This window comes from Schistocerca americana, chromosome 1, assembly GCF_021461395.2.
Source record: "Schistocerca americana isolate TAMUIC-IGC-003095 chromosome 1, iqSchAmer2.1, whole genome shotgun sequence".
NCBI classification, from domain to species: domain Eukaryota; kingdom Metazoa; phylum Arthropoda; class Insecta; order Orthoptera; family Acrididae; genus Schistocerca; species Schistocerca americana.
The window spans coordinates 517,665,881-517,687,125 of NC_060119.1; the positions used below are offsets into that span (position 1 = coordinate 517,665,881).

The 21,245-nt window shown below is 35.6% G+C and overlaps 1 protein-coding gene across 1 annotated transcript in view; it reads right to left on the reverse strand.

The window, feature by feature from the left end:
* The window catches only part of LOC124605277 (serine/arginine repetitive matrix protein 2), a 268,096-nt gene that overhangs the window by 27,442 nt on the left and 219,409 nt on the right, over positions 1 to 21,245 (reverse strand). The window contains exons 8-9 of the mRNA XM_047136851.1: positions 3,578 to 3,639; positions 1,217 to 3,448 (exon numbers count right to left, since the gene is read on the reverse strand). Coding sequence (XP_046992807.1) covers positions 1,217 to 3,448; positions 3,578 to 3,639 — 2,294 coding nt within the window. The remainder of the gene's footprint in view (positions 1 to 1,216; positions 3,449 to 3,577; positions 3,640 to 21,245) is intronic.

Sequence of the window (21,245 nt, forward strand, 5' to 3'; positions counted from 1 at the left end):
GCTGCTCTTTTTGGTGTGGTCCAGAGAGACATGTCACTTATTAGAATGGCATGATGTGGCAAATATTTACTGTCACTTCTACTGAGAAGGGATGTTGAATGTAAAAGTGGATTTGATATATATGGAAGAACAGAGATTGCAGAAATTAAATGGATGTCAATACTGAGAAAACTATCGTCAGTGGCAGAATAGAACTGGTAAATCTTGACTGGGAAAATAATTAAACAGTTTAGTTCCTGCGAGTCATGAAAGTGGATATACCATTATGTATCAGAAGCAGACATGATGCTGATAGTAACTCATATATGCATATCGCAACCACTACCTACTCCAGCTCCAACTCTGGTGAGACCTACATCATCAATGGCAGAACTACCTTTGAGATGACTTACGTCATACAACAGCTGGTCCGAACCAATAGTTCAGCTTAGCTACTACTAATCTCTGGGCGAAATGTGAAGGTTGCAAAGAGTATGTCTCCATAATATGGTGATACAGAGCACCCACTGAGGCACAATTTCTGCTTCACCATCTTGGTAATCGTTTTTGAACATGTGCTTCTTGGTTCGTGGGATCAGGTCAAAACTCTTGCTGCCATAGTTACATAATTTACACAAACAAGGATCTGCCAACCTTCTCCCCCCCCCCCCTCCCCCCCACATACACAAATGCAACTATTTACAAAATTTCTCTAACATTTTGTGACTCTTTTGTCTTTCTTTTCTCAGTTGCATCTTCTCTAACAATTGTTTCTTCTTTACTGTTAATTTCTGTCTCTCTCTGGGCCTCTGAATCTCTCAGTTGTCAAATTTGCATTTTCGGTTTTCCACTTATGTTCCACTGTGTCATCCTCGATCCAATGTAACTTCTTATACGACTATATTTTTACAGTGTTTTTCTGATAACCTATGGACAGTTTATTAACTTTTTCAAATGTAAGATACACGCAAAAGACTTAAATGCAAGCAGTTTTCTTCATTCTCAGAAATTACTATGTAGCTGATGTTTTACACAGTAATGTTTAAACGTTACTCTCTCTATTAGTTGCATTAAAAAATCTTATTCATTAACAAAAAAGATAGTATACAATTAGCAAATTCAGTTATTTCTGGAATCACACTGTTATGCCTATGTTACGAGAGAGACTTTTACAGTACATCCTAAACATGGAGCAATCACAATGTGTGCATTAAACACAAATCACAACTGTGCCTACCTGTGACTTGATGATGAACGTGATGAACTCCTGGATTTATGAGAGGTCTTCACACTACGCTCTGCTGACTCTGACCCAGAACGTGATCTGCTGCTGGAATTTGCATTTCGGTTGAGCCTCCGTGGGGGGGAGACAGAGTCCCTAAGTTGAGACTTCAAAGTTTCCAGGAAAACTTCAATATTAGAAGCAGTAGTCGATTCATCAATAGGTTCTGATTTGACAACAGTTTCAGAAGGTTTTTTTGCTGGAGGTGAACCTGGTGGTTTTGGAATTGAATCTGGCATGACAGCAATGTCAGGTTCCTCAGAAGGACAAGGAACATCTACAGGGGACTTCTGACTTACATCGGGTTTTTCGTTATCCGATGCAGTGTCATTATCATCGGAAGTCTGACTTTTCTGAGGTAGAGCAATGTCACAAATGGAGTCTTCCACACTCGAAACTGGAATAATATCCTTATCATCTATTTTTTCTTCACTTTCAGTTTCAGTATCTTTGTTAACTGATTCTTCAGGTTTCTGATGTTCAGGTGATGATTTTGTTAGTTTTTTTTCTAATGATTCCTTTGCTTTCTCAGCAAGACCAGATTTCAAAAGTTTCAGTGTTTCCATTTCCTGACTATCCTCTTCCTTCTCTTTGTTATCTTTCTCTTCATCGTCATCATCTTCTTCTCCACTAGAAGATCGAAGTCGAACCCTAGGTATAATTGCTGCTGCAACCCTTCGATTTCGAGATGGAGAGCGAGATTTAGACTTCGACTTGTGCCTTGAATTCTTCCTTTTTGACAGTTTGTTCAGAGATTTGGAAGCAATGTTGTTCTTTTTACTTGCTGCCTTTGAATCCAATACATCTTGGTAACGTTCTGGGTACTTCTCTATAGGTGAATAGCTGAGGCTTGTCTGAGCGGAACTGCTATCACTGCTCATACTGTTAGTTCTTTTTGATTTCAAAGTATCTGTTTGCTTCTTACTCTGAACAGGTGGTGAATTTTTTTTCAATTTGCTGACATCAGGCTTTTCAGGAGACAATGTCTTCTTTAATTTAGTTCTGCTGGGAGATCTGTTGCTGTGGTGATTCTTTATTGGTGATTTACTCCTACTTCGATGTCTTCGTTCTTTACTCTTTGTGTTAAAAGGTGATCTTGACCCCTTTTGTTTTATTAAATTATCTGGTGACTTCCTGTTTCGATTATGGGATCTACTGCTGCTCCTTGACCTCAAGGGTGCTGAAGACTTAGGTGACAAAGATGACTTGGATACCTTTGCAGCCAGCTGGCTCCGTTCGAGGGATTTTGATTTACTCCTCAAATGTATAGACTTTTTGAGTGTGGGAGACGTAGAATACTTAGTACGTTTATGTTTGGGTGAAACTGACGACATTTTTGGAGAACTTCTTCGGTCTCGGCGAGTTCGCGATCTGCTAGTTCTGAGGGATGGTGACCGTGTGTCACTGTTACATCGATGCCTTGAGGAATGTCTACGTTTTGGAGAAACAGGTGAATCAGAGGAGCTCTTCCTTGATCGTTTGTGGTTTCTACTGTAGCTTCTTGGTACTGAATGTGATCTGCTCCTGCTTCTTGATCTGGGTCCATCTCTCCGCTTGTGTCTCGGAGAAGGAGACTTACGTGATGATCTCTTAATGTCAGATATAGTGCGTCGAGGTGAGATTGATTTTGAATGACTTCTTGACTTTTGATGCCTGGCCTTTGGTGATACAATTTTTTGTGAAGATTTTATTTCTTTAGATCGCACACTTTTTGTTACTGGTGATCTTGATTTGCTTCTTCTAATGGAAGCAGATTTATGCTGCTTTGTGGATGGAGATTTAGATTTCTGCTGGGCATGCTTTGACTTTGGTGATGGTGGTGCTTGGAATTTTTTGCTGCTCGAACTTTTCTTTGGAAAAGGAGATAATGATTGTCGTGATTGAGCATCAGGTGAAACTTCTATACTATTTCTCCTCTTCTTATTTTCTCTTTCTTTCTGTTTCTTCTCCTGTCCTGTGTCAATTGTTTTCTTGTTTTTGGGATCTGTTCTGTCCTTTTTACTATCAGACTTGCTAGTGATATCATGAGAATTACTTTTTGATGAAGATTTATCCACTGAACGTGAAGTTGATTCACCAGGATTTCTGTGATTACTATATGGAGATAGCCCATGGTTTCTGCTACGATGGCGTTCCCCTTTTTCAGATGTATTCTTCTTTGTCAACTTTTCTTCAATTTCAGAAGCACTAAAAATTGAAAAAACAAAACATTACATGTAATTAATCATAATTTTTTTCTAAGTGTATATCACAGAGAAAATCCAAGCACAAATGTAGTAGATTGATCCATAAATCACAGAAAATATAAATTGATACCTTTCAGATGAACTGTCATGTATTGACCCTTTCTTCTTTGAGAAGGTCATCGTTCGTCGTTTCTGCATAAACAGGAGGAAGAAGAGAATGAAAAAATACATAGTTAAATTTGCTTAAAGTAATGTTTCCAATAAGAAGGCAATGGAAGAAAGATCTTAACATGCACACTTATGTACAAGGATGAGGCACAGGTAAATAAAAATTAATGAAATGGGCCATAAATCTTTTAAGTGGCCAACACTATGCATGAGTATAATGCTGGAAAAAGAATGGGATGTAATAATTGTTTCATTGCTGGAGATTTGTGGACCAACACAAGTTAACAGTGTATTAACATCATATTACAAAAGGGCATTAATATCACAATATGAAATGAGTACAGACAGGCTGCTAACATGTGCCAGTTGCCACACAACAAATGGCGAGATTAATACAAGAAAATTTGAAACCTAAACAGGCAAGTGGTGAATTACTAACAAATACACAAACAGATGTTTAACTTGGCAGGAAAAAATTGAGTGTTGTTATAGGACGTACACAGCTTTCAGGAACAAGGTCACTTCCACAGGGAAGTTCAATCACGACCTCTCTCAAACCTTAAGACAATAAGCTGTGTGAGAGCCAACTACTTCAAAACATAAATTCCACACTTTCTGATGATGTTCTTGTTAAACTGAGTGAAACGGGTCAATAAAAAATACTGATTGCCTCTGCAGGCAATGCCTGCTCTTGGTTTGGCAGTAACTTAGTAGGTATGAAGAAGAATTTAAGTTTTCTTAGTTCTGTTATCAACTCATTTACTTGGCCACTTTTCTGTCTTCTTCTCTGTGGCCTGTTGAGAAGCAGGTACTTAGTTCTAGAACTCTACTGCATCGGTAAATATTGGCACATTCATTTGATAAAAGGATATTCCTACACTACTACTTTCATGTTCGCCTTAAAAAGCTAGAGATTTTCATTATATGCAACTGATGTATTTAAGTATTTGTTCAAAACTGAAAAATAAATAATTATTTAGCAGCTACATTAGACTGATATATAAAATAAATAGCTGTATAATCCAATGTGTAAATTAAACAGTTCAGCAACATGGCAAATTAGTTTCATATGTGCATCTTCTCATACAAACCAGCATGCTATATATATTTATGCTGTTTTGTATTTGTCTTGTCTATGTATGAACATAATCAATGTTTTGGCAGAAATAATCGATACTACAAGGTTGTATGACTAATAACCAATTGTTTGTGTTCAAATTTAGTCACAATTAGCTTTCTTAACAAACTACCTCTGACGTTACAGTTATAGTGAGTGACCAAGCTAATGACGCCAAAATGTTACATTTGAAACTAGGTTGATTCTCCATTTTTTCTAGAAAGCAACAAATTCAAACAGGCAAGCCAAATTTGAGGAAATATTAATTTTTCTGTCATGTTTATGATGTAAGTGTCTGATTTTGTACAAAAATACATTTCTTCATTAAGACATTGTCCTGAAAACAAACCAAACCAGCCAAATGAAGATTTCTAAGAAAAAGCTATCAGCAAGATAATACTAGGAGACTTTGATATTCATATAGTCATATATTTTTATCAAGTGATTTCAGATTTAGAAGCATACCTATTTAATGAAGTGGACAAATAAAGAATAGAGATAATTAATGTTTATGTTCTACAGACAGGAAACAGCTGAGGGAACCGGTGGTACAGTCACAGATTTGAAAGGGAATCTGAGTATGTGTGGAACAAAGGCGAAATTGTTGTCGACATTTTTCATGCAAGAAATTCACTTCAGCGTAACCTAGGACATAACGAAAAATTACAGCACGTTCTTGCTTGTTGTTAAATCTAGATGATTATAGGAACACGAAATGAATGTTACGGCACACCTGACAAATATAACACCATCAAAACATGGAAATGTAATTTATCAATCCACCCAAAAATAAAAAATGGAAACACCGAATCAGAATGATATTGACCTTTGAGTGGGTGTGGATTAGTGTGACAAGCATTACAATGCAAGTCATGAATAGGCACCAGAAAAAAAGGTTAGTAACAACACTTCTATTAAGATTTCCATAATCCACCCAAGTCTTGTTGAGAAAACCAAATTTGCATAGATTTCTTTATGATTCAAAGAATCATATTAAAACACCCTACTGTTAAACTGGCCAGATTTGGTAGATGTATCCAACACTAAAAAACTGGTAAACACAAGAATACAATTGTTATTATAGATTAACACTGAATATTATTTTGCATCTAGATGCCCTATACAGACCAATAAATGCAATGACGAGACAAATGCACATTTGTCGGTGCAGAATAGTGAATGTGGTTCGATTAATTTCAAGACTGTGGTAAACAAGCACAGATGGTGTCTTGTATTTATAAAGAGAGCATCATTAATTCAAAGAAAAAGTTTTGGTCATTTTTCAAATGAGAAACATTTTCAGAAATTGTTGCTGTGAAAGCAAGTGGCTATGCCGAACTTAGAAGGTAACTTTACAGAGTTTAGTAATGTAAACTTTCTTGGATTGTGTAATTTTGACACCTATTGTATGCCACTTCTTTATTAAATGTGAAAGGCAATCCAAAGCTAGTACAAAGTAATAGTTGTGTCATGACTGAGTGATGAACTAAAAATAATAGCAATGAATCCATTCATTTCAAAATGAAACAATTGTTACATTAGAAACAGGGTTGGAAACTTTTGCAGTGATGAAACTGTTTTTCAGTAATAGTCAAAATTACCAAGCACTCACCCTTAAAAAGGGTGTGGCAATTTCCCATTATGAAAATAAACCTGCAACCAATATACTTAGTTTTTCTTAACTCTGTAAGTAACAACCGCTGTATCATTAAATTCTCAACAGACTTGAGTGAAAAATTTGTTGGCTGTTCTAAGATCCAGTTAGTGTACCACAGAATACTGCAGAGACAACTGTAAATCACTAACACTACATGCATCTTTTTATAAGGCAGCTATATAGGAGACAAAAAGGATATCAATAGCAGCATCTCTCACCACTTACTTTCAGTATCTGGCACAAGGCAGTTCACTCTCTACCTAAATTTCTATGACTATGTACATCATTTAATAAATCATTGTTTCAGGCTTGTTTCCTTATCCACTGTTTCTGATGTTATCACCAAACATGACATATATGAAGGAAAGCTAACAAAAATGTTCTTTTTAAACATATGAAATTACAATATAAATGCAATTATTTCATCTGAAGTAATAATATAAGATATGTAAGCCAATCAGCAGTCATCTCAGCTGAAAATTATGTGGACTGAAGTACTGTTTACTGCATCTGTCCAGAAAGCATAATACATCATGGTAACTATATATTCAGTACATTTTACTTCAACTGTATCTCTTAAATAAGTGTTTAAAATTTTCCATTATTACAGCTGCTTCTAATAATTGCATCTGAAATAATAAAATCAACAGAAAGAACAAGGTCACACACACACACACATATATACGAGGCATAAAACATAAAAGGCATTACAAAGGAAGAAACAATAAAAAAGGGCACACACAACTAAAAAGCTGTTCTAAGATCTTTCAAGGATACTAAGTCTGTAAGTCTATGAGTGAATGAAATACATGCAATGATTGATGCATGAAAAATGCTGATTTGAGATTTATTTCCAACCCATTAAACACAAGAGTGTCTATTATCATGTAAAGGTTGTTACTATTTTTTTTGTCACTAGTAACTTCCAAAAATGCTATCATAAGAGTTTATTATCCCCCCCCCCCCCAAAAAAAAAAATTATCCAAATTAATATTTTTCTTCACATGTATTTGTTTCAGAGTGATTGCAACCATTATTTTGGTAAAAAATTATAGTGTGCTGAAATTTGTATTTTACTACAAGAACCTGTACAAAAATGAAACTGCAAAGTAAGAAAATAAAAATAATAAATTACTGACCTAAACCTCTTTAAGTTATATTATGCTGAATTAAATGTTAATCCAGTTAACATGTGCTAAACGTGTGATTAAATACTGAACATAGGGTACACATATATCAGCATTTTTCATATGAAAAAATGGAAAAAGTGAGGTGCAGTCTCAGTGACGTGAATGATATACATTATTTTAATTAAGAAACCACCACCATCACAACTGCAATAAATTCTTTTATTTGATCATACTTACTCAATGACACAGAATCCTAAGCAATGGTGCATGTTGTTATAAACAAGAAAACTTTTATTTCTCTAATTGCAGCTCGATTTACAGCAAACTATAATTTCATTCTCAGGTACCCATCTTGTACAAATTGAATTTCACATCTTGACACATAAAAGTAATGAAGGAGACAAGACAGTTATTTCTCATTACACAGGCTTTGTGTATTTAATATTTATATATTACAGCGACAAATGTAACATATGAACTCTTCAGACACCATGGTATAATTTGTGGTGAAATTTTTCACCAACTATTACAGTTTTTGTTACATTTGTTGAACAGTACCATTTCCTTGAACTATGTAAATTAAAGCAGATAACAAATTAAAAGTAATTTGTTAATCTCAGGGCTTTACTGGAATAGCACTATTACAGATTTTATGTTGTTTTCTTCCTCCAACAAGTGAAAATGTCATACACACAGTCCAAACCATATGCAATCATTTATAAAGCATTGACAAAGGTAAAACACCAATGAAGCACCATAAAAAATCCTAGACCTAGTTGTGCATTGAGTTCCAGACCTCTGAGCCACCATCCCAAACTTTCCTTGCTGTTTGAAGGAAATGCAGCTTCATTCATACATGATATTCAAAGCCAGATTCCTTTTCTTCCCACATTATCAGCAGTCACTACTTTAGAAACACACGGAGAATGACATTGAACAATAATTCCTTTATTGTTACTGTAAAGATAACCACTGACATATAGCTGAGGCACTGTGCAATACAAATAAAACTTGCAGTTAGTTTGTGGATAGTGTCCTACAATTTTGGGAAACTGTGGTACGCCTAAACTTATATGGCTGCATGGGAATTTGAATCACTGTTCTGCGGAATGTGATTCCAGTGCTAGAACCACTGCCCTCATCTTGCTCAGTTATCCTAAAAATGGACTTGTCTAAAACTAAGCTACAAGATCCAGCTCTTGTCTAAGAGCCTGTCTGCCACTTGAAAAAGGAATATCAGGATTTAATGTTTGTCTACATCACACTCATTAGAGGAAGAGCACATGCCTATGCTCAGATTAGGAAGGGACAAGAAAGGAAATTGGCCTCATCTTTCTTGAAGGATCCATCCGAGCGTAAAGTGATTTACGGAAATCACAAAAACCTAAATTGAATGGCTGGAGGGAGCACATGTTGCTTGTTAAACAACAGCACCAGTAAGGTCCAACAGCTATACTACCCAGTTTATCAAAACATACACATTACTGCAGACTGCAACTAGCAGCATAATGTGTACAGGAACTAGATGATCACACACTGTGTAATTTGACAGAATCTTCAAGTACACTGTTGCCTGAGTGATGTAAGGGTATTTATTTCTCTGAAAATGTTGTTAAACAAGTTTTTCAGTGACTATGAGAAAAATAGTACTCTTTTATTCTCTGCACCAATTATTATTTTAGTTTGGGGGGTGGGGGACAGAATGACTACATTTGCCTATAAATGTATGAGTTTTAAGTTACTTTGTAGAGAAAACTGTATAAGTATGCTGAGGTAATGACACTGGCACGAAAAGGGCCCTCCGCCACACACCGTTGGGTGGCTTGCGGAGTATAAATGTAGGTGTAGATTTTATTCTGTGATGATATGAACTAGCAAGCTGTTACTATGTGATGAAAAGTATTTACAGTGTTTGAATTTTCTGAAAATAAATAGCATTCTGAACCTTTTATTTCAAGTTATACTATCATTAATATTTGAATCCAAAACTGTATATTTGGGGAATAGAGGCCATTGAAGTATTAACTACTATGAGGAAGAAAAAGATGATAATACCTCTGATCTTTCTATGCTTCTACAAGGTTATGGCAGAATTTATTAATATTTATCAACAGAGAGACGTTACTCGTGATCTGATCTAGAAAGTATGTAGTACCTATTAATTGTGAAATTGCTCAGTGTGAAAACAGTTTCTATTGCAACAACTTGATGTACTTCAGAATTATCAGTCTGAACACAGAAAGTAATCCTAGAGGCAGAGTAACTGTGTTGATTATCTCTAGTTGATATTAAAGCAACAGAAATAAATAATATTCTGAGACTCTTATCTTACATCATCCAAATGCAAAAACTATTTAGTTACTATCTATACTTGCAAACAAAGTGAAATCATATTGATAACTATCATCTAATTGAACATATATACAGAAGAATTATAACTTCCATCATGCAACAGTCCATGGTCACATAAAAAAAGCACATCATAGCAGTTAGCAACCAATAGTTCCCATGTATATAACATGGTGATAGTTACGATCTGTGCTACTGCTTGTGTAATGTTTGGACAAATGTAAACAAGTGATCATTGCTTTAATGGCTTAAAAGTTTCACTGTTCAATAAGCATTTCATCTCAGAAACAATGGCCGGTATGCCTAGTGCTAATTATGAAAGATGGAGCCATGACATGATGTGCATCTGCTTGATGCTGCTACCTACTGGATCCCAAGCACTCTATTTAAAATAAGCTGCTGGTACTACATTTGCCCTCATTGCTACATATTTATGGTTTTCCACAAATTCCTCATGGTTACATAAAAGGTGGAAAATATCACCAAATACTTGGAAACACTGTCAGAACAACACAGAGGTTTTAAGTTGGTACATCTAAAAAAATGTCATAATCAAATGTCAATACAGGAACAATGCAGAAATTTCTGTAATGGTTGGGGTAAAGTAATGAATGTCCAGAACTTAGAAAAATAAAATGAAAGGGCTCAGATGTTAGTAGATGCAAGTCAATGTTGGCATTGCTACATATTTTGGAGTGAATGTGGCAAACTGTGCAATCATCATTACCTCCTAATAACTACACCTCGAACAAAATAGCAAAGTGACTGATATTCAAGCATGGAAGGTGGCAAAGTTGTCTGTTTGACTTGGCCAGCATGCATAATATGGCTGCAGGACCAACAGGTGTGCTTTCCTTTCTGGATATATTCACACACTTGCCATCAATGTTCAATATTTGCATTTCTTAGCAGGATAATGATAGCCTTATCACTTTTTTTGTACACTTTTGCAACTACTTTCAGATACGGTGTCAAGTAAACTAACAAAATGTACATAGAAACTGTGCTTGTTTGCTACATGAATACAGTAAACAAGATGCTTTAACTTAACTCACTAACAAATTGTAGTAATTTGATATTATTCTTCAATCTGAACATATTAATTTTCAGTCACGTTTCATCAAGAGAACCATAAACAGACCTGAATTTATTGCACATCTGTATAACTTCGACACCAGGCTAAAAGGGTGAATGACAAATCAAAAGTTTTAAAGCCATTATCAATGGCTTCAGATATTAAACTGCGACTTATATATTTAAGAACACATAAACACATCAGGAATGAATACAAGCATATTACACATACGAGGGTGGAGGGACAGGGGGAGAGAGAGAAGAGATACTGATAAATCAAAATGTAAGTGAAAAAGTCAAAAATTAATGTCGTGGAAGAGAATGAGAAAAACCTGAATGATCAGTAGTCTTTAAAGACTAGATGAAACATGAGAGCCAACTTCATGTTGGAGAGCAGGTTTCAATCTCTAGTGTTTGGGAGGCTACAGAGCAGGATCACAACAACGGATCCCTGATGTCATATTACACCATATTCTCCAACAGATGGAAAATTACGTACAGTTTAAGTTCAGCTACTCCTTGAGACTGGACAGTTAGTAAGTGATCATGAATGTGATATACCCCATGATGTTTAACATGTAGCCAATGAGCTGAAGTCTGTGCATGGAACTGGTAGGCAACAAGGGAAGATTTTCAAAAGGCATATCCCACATTAACTACAGAGATATGGCTAAGAGTAGAGTAAGTCTGGGTGCAATAAATATATCATCACTGAAGAAACAATACTGCATAACCGACTTTGTCATTTTGCTGCATATATGAAAAAGTGTGCACAGCCACAGCACATTGTTACTATTGCTACCTAGAGCCAAGGTTTCTGTTAATGGAAATGGGAAGTATTTCATAAGACAATCTTTTCACAAAAAAAAGCACTCAATCATTGCTCACTAGAAAGAAGTTTATGAAAGTGGAGATTTGTTTTTTGGAATGACTGAAAGCTGCCAGTAATTTCACAAATTGTCAATCCTCTGTGAACAGCGTCAAGAAATCCTGACACTCCAGTTTCACAATATTTCATTTTTTTACAGTTATGTGAACTTTACAACTTTTTGTTTACCCTGTATGGCTTACTTGACATTCTTTCAGCTTCAGTTTCATTGTAAACAACTGACAATTTATTATTCAGGAGCTAGTATCAGGAGTGCCTAGTGAAGTATGCTAATTAATCGAAATCCAGAAAAATGGAAAAATCAGTTATGCTGTTTCTCCAATGACGATGTGGATATTGTGTAAAAGATGAGAGGTTATTCTAGAGGAAGGGGAAAGGATCATTTAGTAATTCCAATCTCACATTTATTTATGACAAGCATGCCATTGGTATAAGATACGTTAATGTATCAGAAACGAGGAGTGTGAGAAACCTGCAGGGGAGAAGGGTTGATTACAGCAGACCTTTTCTCCATTTTAATGAAGAAACTATAAAACTTATAATAATGGTATAGTTTCACAAACAAAAGAGACAATCTAAATCAAAACAAAGCTTTTGAGTGGAAAAGTCTTCTGCAGACTGTATTTTATGTGTGGTGATGTTTTCGATGTGATCTTCTGCCTGAAGACTTGTCTGTTGTAACCCTCCATGCTAGTTTATCATTTGCAAGCCTCTCTTCTTCTCTGCTTAACTACTGCAACCTACATTCACTTGAACGTATTCACTAGAGTCAAGTTCCACCCAGTCCTCCTCCGATACCAAACTGACTATTTCTCTAGACCTCCCAGGCCAAGTCCTCCCACATGATCCCTTCCTTAAGTCAAGTTGAATGACACAAGAAACTCACAACAATTAACAATATTAATCGGTTAATGGTGGATGTGTAAGAATTGATCAGAGAACAACAATCAGCGAAATGACAAAGGATAATTACTTACATTTTAGTTCAGCAGAAAAAACCTGAACAGTTAACTATTATTTATTCAATAGCTTGAAGGGTATACTGTGAGCAATCCATTTATCTTTGAATGTAATTTTACACGTTTAGTATTGTTCTTAGTATGTATTCACAGTTTTGAAAGATTAAGAAAAACATATTTTTGTTTTTCTTAACTTTCTACTCCCTTATAAACCTGAAATACAACAAAACACTCAACAACACAGGGCGTGTATGGTTCACAAAATGCTCAACAAAGTCACAAACATTACTCATGTGTCAAGATGCGAAAGTTTTATAGAACCAACAAAATATATTTTCGTTTGTACAAAACCAATGAAAAGTCTTTTAAGGACAAACAAAAGTTATGATTTGCACAAAACTTTCCTAACATTAGCAGAGAACATATGGTGTAAAAGCACAATCCTGTGGCATTTAAAAATACAATTCTGAGCAACTATGCTCATGCAGAATGACATCTGATGTTGTAAATATCTATAAACCTTTTCTTAATTGACAAACTTATGGAATCAGTGTTACCACACCCATTACTCATATAACACATATTTCTCAAAGTTTTACACAAGCACTGAACTTTATAGAGTTATGATGATGAGCAAGTGGTAAGTTCTTACATCATCAACACCTACACACAAATGAGTAAACTTGAGTCCTCCAACTGAAATCCGTATTAAGTTTTGTCTCTCACGGTTAAAACTGTAAGAGTTTCTTTATTTTGTTTTGTTTTCTGAAGGTGCAATAACTTACAGTCTTGATGCTGTTTGTACTTAGCTAAGTGGTGTGAGAAATTTTGTCACATGAATAAATTAAAATCTGTTTTACTTACACTATACAGATGTAAGTATGTGGCAATTAGATCTGTACTTACTATTCAGTTATCCTTGGAAACGTCCTTTAATAGGTTTGCAAAATTCCATGAAACATAATTAAGGGTGAAAAATTAACAGGAAAAGAAAGAGGATGCAAAGGAAAACACAAACAGGATTAAAGTTTCAATAGAAATATAACGGAACCTAATGACTTTAATGTTTCAGTGGCAGATTTTGAGTGAGGATCGTAACAGGTGACAGAATACTATAAGATAATGGAAATCAAAAAACAGCAAACTTCTCTACTTTCTTTCCTTTATCTGTCATCAGCAAAATTCTTTTGTTCAATTTAGTGATAAATTGAAAAATATAAGCAAAAATAATAATAATAATAATAATAATGAGACTTTGTAGAACTCTTCTGATACCTGCTATGCACTTACCATGCCAACTGAAAACCACACAGATAAAAATGTATTAAAACCTCATTACCCTGTCATATTCATCAACATAATATCCAGTACCATACCTAATAATATGTGATAGCATAAACACGTCTAACTCAAAATCATGTAGAAATTAAGATGCACCATATATATGGAGGGAAGATATGGAACAATTACAAAGTCTTTTTTTGAACACTGCTTGATTATCATAACGTAAATCGTATAAAAACCAACTCTGGAAAATAGCTGTCATTCTGCACACTTCGAGTTGGGATTAATACAACTGATCATTGTGGGAATGATATAATTCATTGCTAAATGGAAAGTGCAAAATTAATTTATACATGCAATGCTAGAATGAATAAGCTCTAGTTCTGTTCATGCAAAGACAAGATATTGAAACAATGATATATGTATTTTCACTAACTGTCACTTGTGAAGAAGTTAAATGATAATTTCTATGTGAATTCTTTATTGTATTGATTACTAGTTACAACTGCAAGTAGAAAAAAGCAGTACTCAAATGATGTAGCCCTCATATTGATTTTGTAACTGTATATATTAGTATTGTAACTCTTGACTTGTTCCACACCATAATGTATTATCATGAATTTCATGTGTGAAAAACTGGAAAACTAAACTAAGAGACAAATACAAAAATTAATCACAATCTCCTTAACCGCAGTTCTCTTAACATATATTCACAGGTTTCAAATATAGCTTCAGAACATATTGGGAAATAGATAGTTCTCTGTACATATTTTAAACACTTTTGTTTAGGTTACTGTAAATCTTTACTACAAAAACAGGAAACATGCCATAGATCCATAATTGTAAAAGCAAAGTTTGTGTCACTCATATAGGAACACTAAATAGAAGAAATTTATGATAGCTGATTTGCCCTATTGATCTTTGGTTGTCCCACATCCCTGACAGTTTTCATTCATGCTGAGACATATAGAATGCAAAGTTCATGAGTAAGTGAATGTAAACAGCCAATAAACATAAACATTTCTACTCCACCAAACTGATTGCAGAAGAAGGCATCAGTTTTGTGACAGGGCACCTGCATACAAAAGAAAAAGAATATGTTCAGTTTTCTGAACACACAGAGATATTTTATCAAAACTCCTAGAAACAAAGCAGTGCCATGTGAAACACCTGGTAGAAAATTCTGAAGCGTCTTCAAATAATGGGATCGAAGACCTCACTGTTTGGTCCCCACCACCAAACCAACCATCTTCAAATAACTCCTTTGTTGAACGTCAAATCTTAATGCCTAATCTGCACTCTCTTCCTACAGAGCAACTGCCAGCTCTTGTCAGATGCAGAGAAATACATCCCGCTGATTTCCAGCCTCCTACTATTCATCTCCAACATCTGCTATAGCTTCTGCACAGTGTTTCATGTCAGCCTATCACCAACCAGCTGTTCACCTCCATAAAGCATCATGTTACTGAGCACAACACACTTCAATGGCAGCTTTCCAACCTGTAGTAGCTGGATAATAGCCCAGATATTCTGCATTATGCAAAACCCCTGTTACGTGCTCACCCCCCATCCCTACCCTACCCCCTCTTCACTCGTTCTATCCTTTTACTCTCCTTTTATTGTCTGCTGCATTCCCCCTCCTAATCCACTCCTCCCTTTGATATACCACATGCCACTGTCTGTCTCAATGTGTGTGTGTGTGTGTGTGTGTGTGTGTGTGTGTGTGTGCGCGCATGTGTGTGTGTGATTTTTCTGTATCAATTTGCTCTGCTGAAACCCATTGTACAGAAACAATGAGTTTACTCCTTTCAATATTTACATTCCAGCCAGAATTTTCCACGAACATATTCAGAAATAGTCTGTCATGGCCATGCAGGACCATGATGAACCTCTTACTCTCAAGATGATAATGAGGCAAATGTGTCAACTTCCTTCCCTTGCTGAAGGTAAAAGCTAATATTACCTGCCTTGCACTGTACAATTTTTCTCACCATTTATGGTAGCCTGGTAAGGGTAACAAATATATCCACAATCTCCTCAAACTAACCTCATTACTAACCGAGACAAGGAAGTTCATAATGATGATAAGACGCCTGGTCATTAGAAACATAGCCTGTTACTTCACTAATATTCACCTTTCAATCAGGGAATCATTTACATCATGCCACAGAGTGGCAGTAGTAAAAATGACTAAAAAATACAAATTTATACAAGACGGTCAGTGAATACCTGGTTTCTTAAATGTCAGGAAGGTAAAAATTTGAACCGTATGTGATGCTGAAGTGTTTATTATATACTCGAATGAAGTAAAGAGAGAAAAGAGAAGAATGGAAGGAAGGAAGGAAGATTAGTATTTAACATCCTGATAATCAAAATATCTTACGACTGATGATGACTGACATTAATATAATTCAGGAAAGAAAAAAATAATATTGTAGGAAGAGAGGTTGACAAGATAAAAAAGGACATAAAGGGATGAATGAAGGAGAAAGAAAAAAATGGGAAAAGTATGAAATGAATAAGAGGATAGAAGAGGAGTGAATAGATATAGTCAAATTAGGGGGTACCAAGAGCAGTACAGGAGACTCGAAAATAGTGAGGAGGCCAAAATGGAAAAACGGAGAGCATAAGGGCTGGGTGAGGTGAGAGCTTTATTTCAATTACACTTTAAGAGGAGAGCTCACCAAGTTTTTTCATGGCTACAACCATGTAGATTTTCCATGTAATGCTGACAGGAAATGCTGCATGTTGATGCCGATTCAGTTTTTTTCCCTCTCGACAATCAATGCAGATAAAAACAATGGAGAAGCTGCATGCTGTGATCAGTCAATGTATCAGTAATTATATTTCATACTTAGGTCTTAAAAAGGAAAGTCTGCAAAATTAACCAACCTAGGCATAATGTTAAATCAATATTTCATCCATTTAAGTTGGCCAGGTTCCTCTTTTGCCTTTAATTTCCAGTGTAATACAATACAAGGAGAAGTTTTTGGGCTGGGTTACACTGTTCAGATTCTTGTTATGATAATAACTGTATGTGTAATGTGAATAATCGAAGTTCTTTCCAACGGTTCCACCTACTCTTTATTCTTATTAAGGAAATGATACTAATAAACATTTCCTTCTGATTTTCTTAAATTATATTAACAAAATATGAATACATAACTAAGTAAAGCTTAAAAGGTTGTTTCTGTATTTGTGTAAATTTTCTAAAGAAAAAAGGTAATTTGGAACAATTTGTTTATGTCTCCTAAGACTCTCAAAAGATTTAAAACTAAGATGTACACTGAGGTGACAAGAGTTATAGGATAGTGATATGCACGTATACAGATGGTAGTAGTAACATGCACACGAGATATAAAAGGGCAGTGCATTGGTGGAGCTGTCATCTGGACTCGAGTGATGCATGTGAAAAGATAACCGATGTGATTATAGCCACACATTGAGGATTAACAGAATTTGAACGTGGAATGCTAGTTGGAGCTAAATGCACGACACATTCCGTATTGAAAATCGTTACAGAATTCAATATTCTGAGATCCATAGTGTCAAGAGTTTGCTGCGAATACCATATTTCAGGCATTACCTTTCTCCATGGACAACACAATGGCCGATGGCCTTCACTTAATGACTGAGAGCAATGGCATTTGTGTAGAGTTGTCAGTGTTAACAGACAAACAGCACTGCATGAAATAACTGTGCAAATCAACATGGGATGTATGACAAATATATTTGTTTGGACAGTGCGGGTAAAATATGACATTAAAGGGCTATGGCAAGAGATGACCAATGCAGTGTCTTTGCTAACAGCAGGACATTGCATGCAGCGCATCTCCTGGACTCATGACCATAGTGGTTGGACCCACGATGACTGAAAAACTGTGGCCTAGTGATATGAGTCCTGATTTCAGTTGGTAAGAGCTGATGGAAGAGTTTGAGTGTAGAGTAGACTAAAAGAAGACTAAAAGAAGCCATGGACCCATGTTGCCAGCAAGGCACTGAGCAAGCTGGTGTGGCTCCGTAATGATATGGGCTATGTTTACATGGAATGAACTGGTGAACTGATCACTGACTGGAAATGGTTATATTCAGTTACTTGGAGACCATTTCTGGACTTCATGTTCCCAAAACAACGGTGGAATTTTTACGGGTGACACTGCACCATGTCACTGGACCACAATTGTTCGCGAGTGGTTTGAAAAATATTCTGGAAAATTCGAGCGAATGAGTTGGCCACCGAGCTTGTTCGACATGAATTCCATAAAGTATTTATGGGACGTAATCAAGATGTCAGTTCGTGCACAAAATCCTGCACTGGCAACACTTTCGCAATTGTGGATGGCTATAGTGTTTCTTATATCTCATAATGTGACTTTACTACACACTAGCTAAACCATTTTTACTCAGAAATGTCATGACGATATTTCAAAATTAGACATGCAAAGGTATTTAACAAATTTTGTAATAATGTATAAAATGTGTCATGAAATTTAAGATGTTGGATCTTTTCTGCCCCCCCCCCCCCCCCCCCCCTCTACCGCCCACAGGGATGCATTAAAATTTTGTTTTTTTGTATCTGCAAAACTATCAGAATAGTCATGAGGAATGACATGTGAGTTTTTTGGTTTTGTTTTATGCTTTCATTTTCACAATTGGAGCCTTTAAAAGTGCTGTTTGCAATAATTTACTATCTCATTTGTTTCAATCAAAAGTCAGGTTGAAAGAGACAGTACTGCAGCTATATTGATATAGCATTTCATTCAGAAGCACTAAAAGAACACTTTCACCTACAGTTTGAGCATGATTAGCTAAAAAAATTGCTATAGTTTGCGAATTATAAATACAACACATATGAAAGTAATTCCTTCAACACGAATAAACATGTACATATGTTACCAAAGTGTGTGTGACCCTTTTTTGCAAATTGACACACTAAAAAAAAAAAAAAGTTTACAATGTGTTAGTTTGAGTAGTTATACATGTTTTCTCCTTAACCAGGATGTATACGTGGACAAGGAAAAAAATTCCTGGATTTCTCAGTAAAAAATAAACTTTCTTCTCCTGGGTGAAAATACGCTTTTTCCGTGTTAAGTGACAGTATACTATTATTCGAAACTGTAAAACTTATCAATCCTTTGAATGGTTACAGTTTTATACACCGGTGCAGAATTTCCCAGGACTTTAGGAAACAAAATTCAAGGAAAAAAAAACACGTTTCGGAAATATATCTGATGTGCAACTACACATACATTGTATATTTTCGTGTTACGAAAGTATAAATTCGAATTCCACCAAACACTGCATGTTACTTTCCGAAGCATTGAAATTTTGATTGTGATGTGCTTTTGTCAGCTGGTCATAGCTCATGTCACATGACCTCGCCAGCTGATGACAGCGGGTATTCAGAGCACAGGACACGTCACGTAGTCTGCCAATAGGAAAATCGCTGTTAAGTATCGCGAACACACAAATAGGAAATGTTAATGGTTTAAATTAATATACATAGTGTTGATACAAGAAAAGAAAAGCCTTCACATACTAGTCTCTAAGATTAATAAGCTGCAAGAGAAGCTAAGCTTTCATAAATAATGTTGATCTTTTTTGTGCGTGTTACACTTTAAGATACATTACACAAAGGTGCCGGTAAAATTTTTAACAATGACATGAATGTCTGATCTTCTGGGCTCGAAATTATTCTAAGTGGTCATCCTCAAAGAGTTGGTTTTTAAATGAGAGTCAAATGCTCTGTGATTTAAGAAATTCATCGTACATTCTTGCACACAGATCATCTTGCGTAAAAGGAATTTTATTTTGGAAGTAACGCTTTTCAAACAATCATTTACAATATTTTCCCGCGACTTGTTAGAAATAGGTTCGTTTTAGCAGTTGCCAGAGAGCGACAGATAACAGGCATCACCGTGCTTGCGCAGCTATGATGACACAGGAAGCCCAAATGTTTGTATGTGTAAAACATTTAAAGATCTTTTATTATGTCATAAAAAAAACAAGACATTAGAGGATACTCCAAGAGCATCGGAATTTCGTGAACCAAACTAAAATTCATAATTCGGCTTAAAGTGCACATTTGCATGTCCAGATTCAGATGTAAATTCTCTTGGAATACCAGTACCGTATTATCTCAAGTTTGGTTCTTTATTATTGTGTAATGCTAAACATGCTAGAAGATGAAAATGTGCCCTTGAATTTCAGCGAACAGTTAAAACTAGCCAATAAGGTGGAATTAAACACTTTGTTTCAAATAAATTGACTACCTAAGTGGAAAAGATTAATAAAAGCCAATTTTCTTTAGCAAACCGACAGAAATAGCTTCATTGTTTTGCAATGCAATTATTGCTCGACAGTCAGAAAGGTGGAAATAAAGTAGTCTGAAACTAATAACAAATTTTAGCCTTCCATAATTATGTGAATTTATTTTACTTCACTCAATAGCTCCTGGTCACAGAAATCCATTTTGTTTTCATTTGACCGGATATCCGGACCAGGGCAATACAAGATAGTGGCCCCGCCGCCCTCGAGCGAGCTAGGACGCCAACAATTAAAAAAAAAAAAACACTTCGCCTTTTCAAAAAATATATTCATTTTGTAGTGCACATCTTTCTGAAGAGTCTGAGACATAAAATATACGTGTTCGAGGAAATGTGAGACATTTTATTTGGTCGTAAGTGTGCCAAAATGCAGTGCAACTCCTCTTCACACAGCATTTTTCTTTTGCACGTCACTGTATTTCGCTCTGTAGAATTCAAACGCGTAATATTTTGTAATGGATGTCATCAAACTAAATTCAAGACAGTGGAAATTGAAAATGTCCAGTGGTGCCTTCTCCTACTTCCAGTCGGCTGGTTTGGCATCCTGCCCCCTCTTTTTAAAAAAATCTCGCAATTAATATTGGATGGGGTTATTTGTAACAGGAAGAACAAGAACTCTTCAGAATATTTCCACTCTTTATTGCTTATTAGCTAATAACTTGTGGTTTTGTGACACAAAATTAAATATAGGATACATAAAACCAGTAAAGACAAGAGAAAAGCAAGACAGTACACATTTCTTCAATCCTTAAGTCCTAGCATTTTTTTCTCTCTACTCTTGCTACAGCTTTACATGGTGTGCTTTCAATTCTGGGAAAGAATCTATTACCTCATCAGAGTTCATC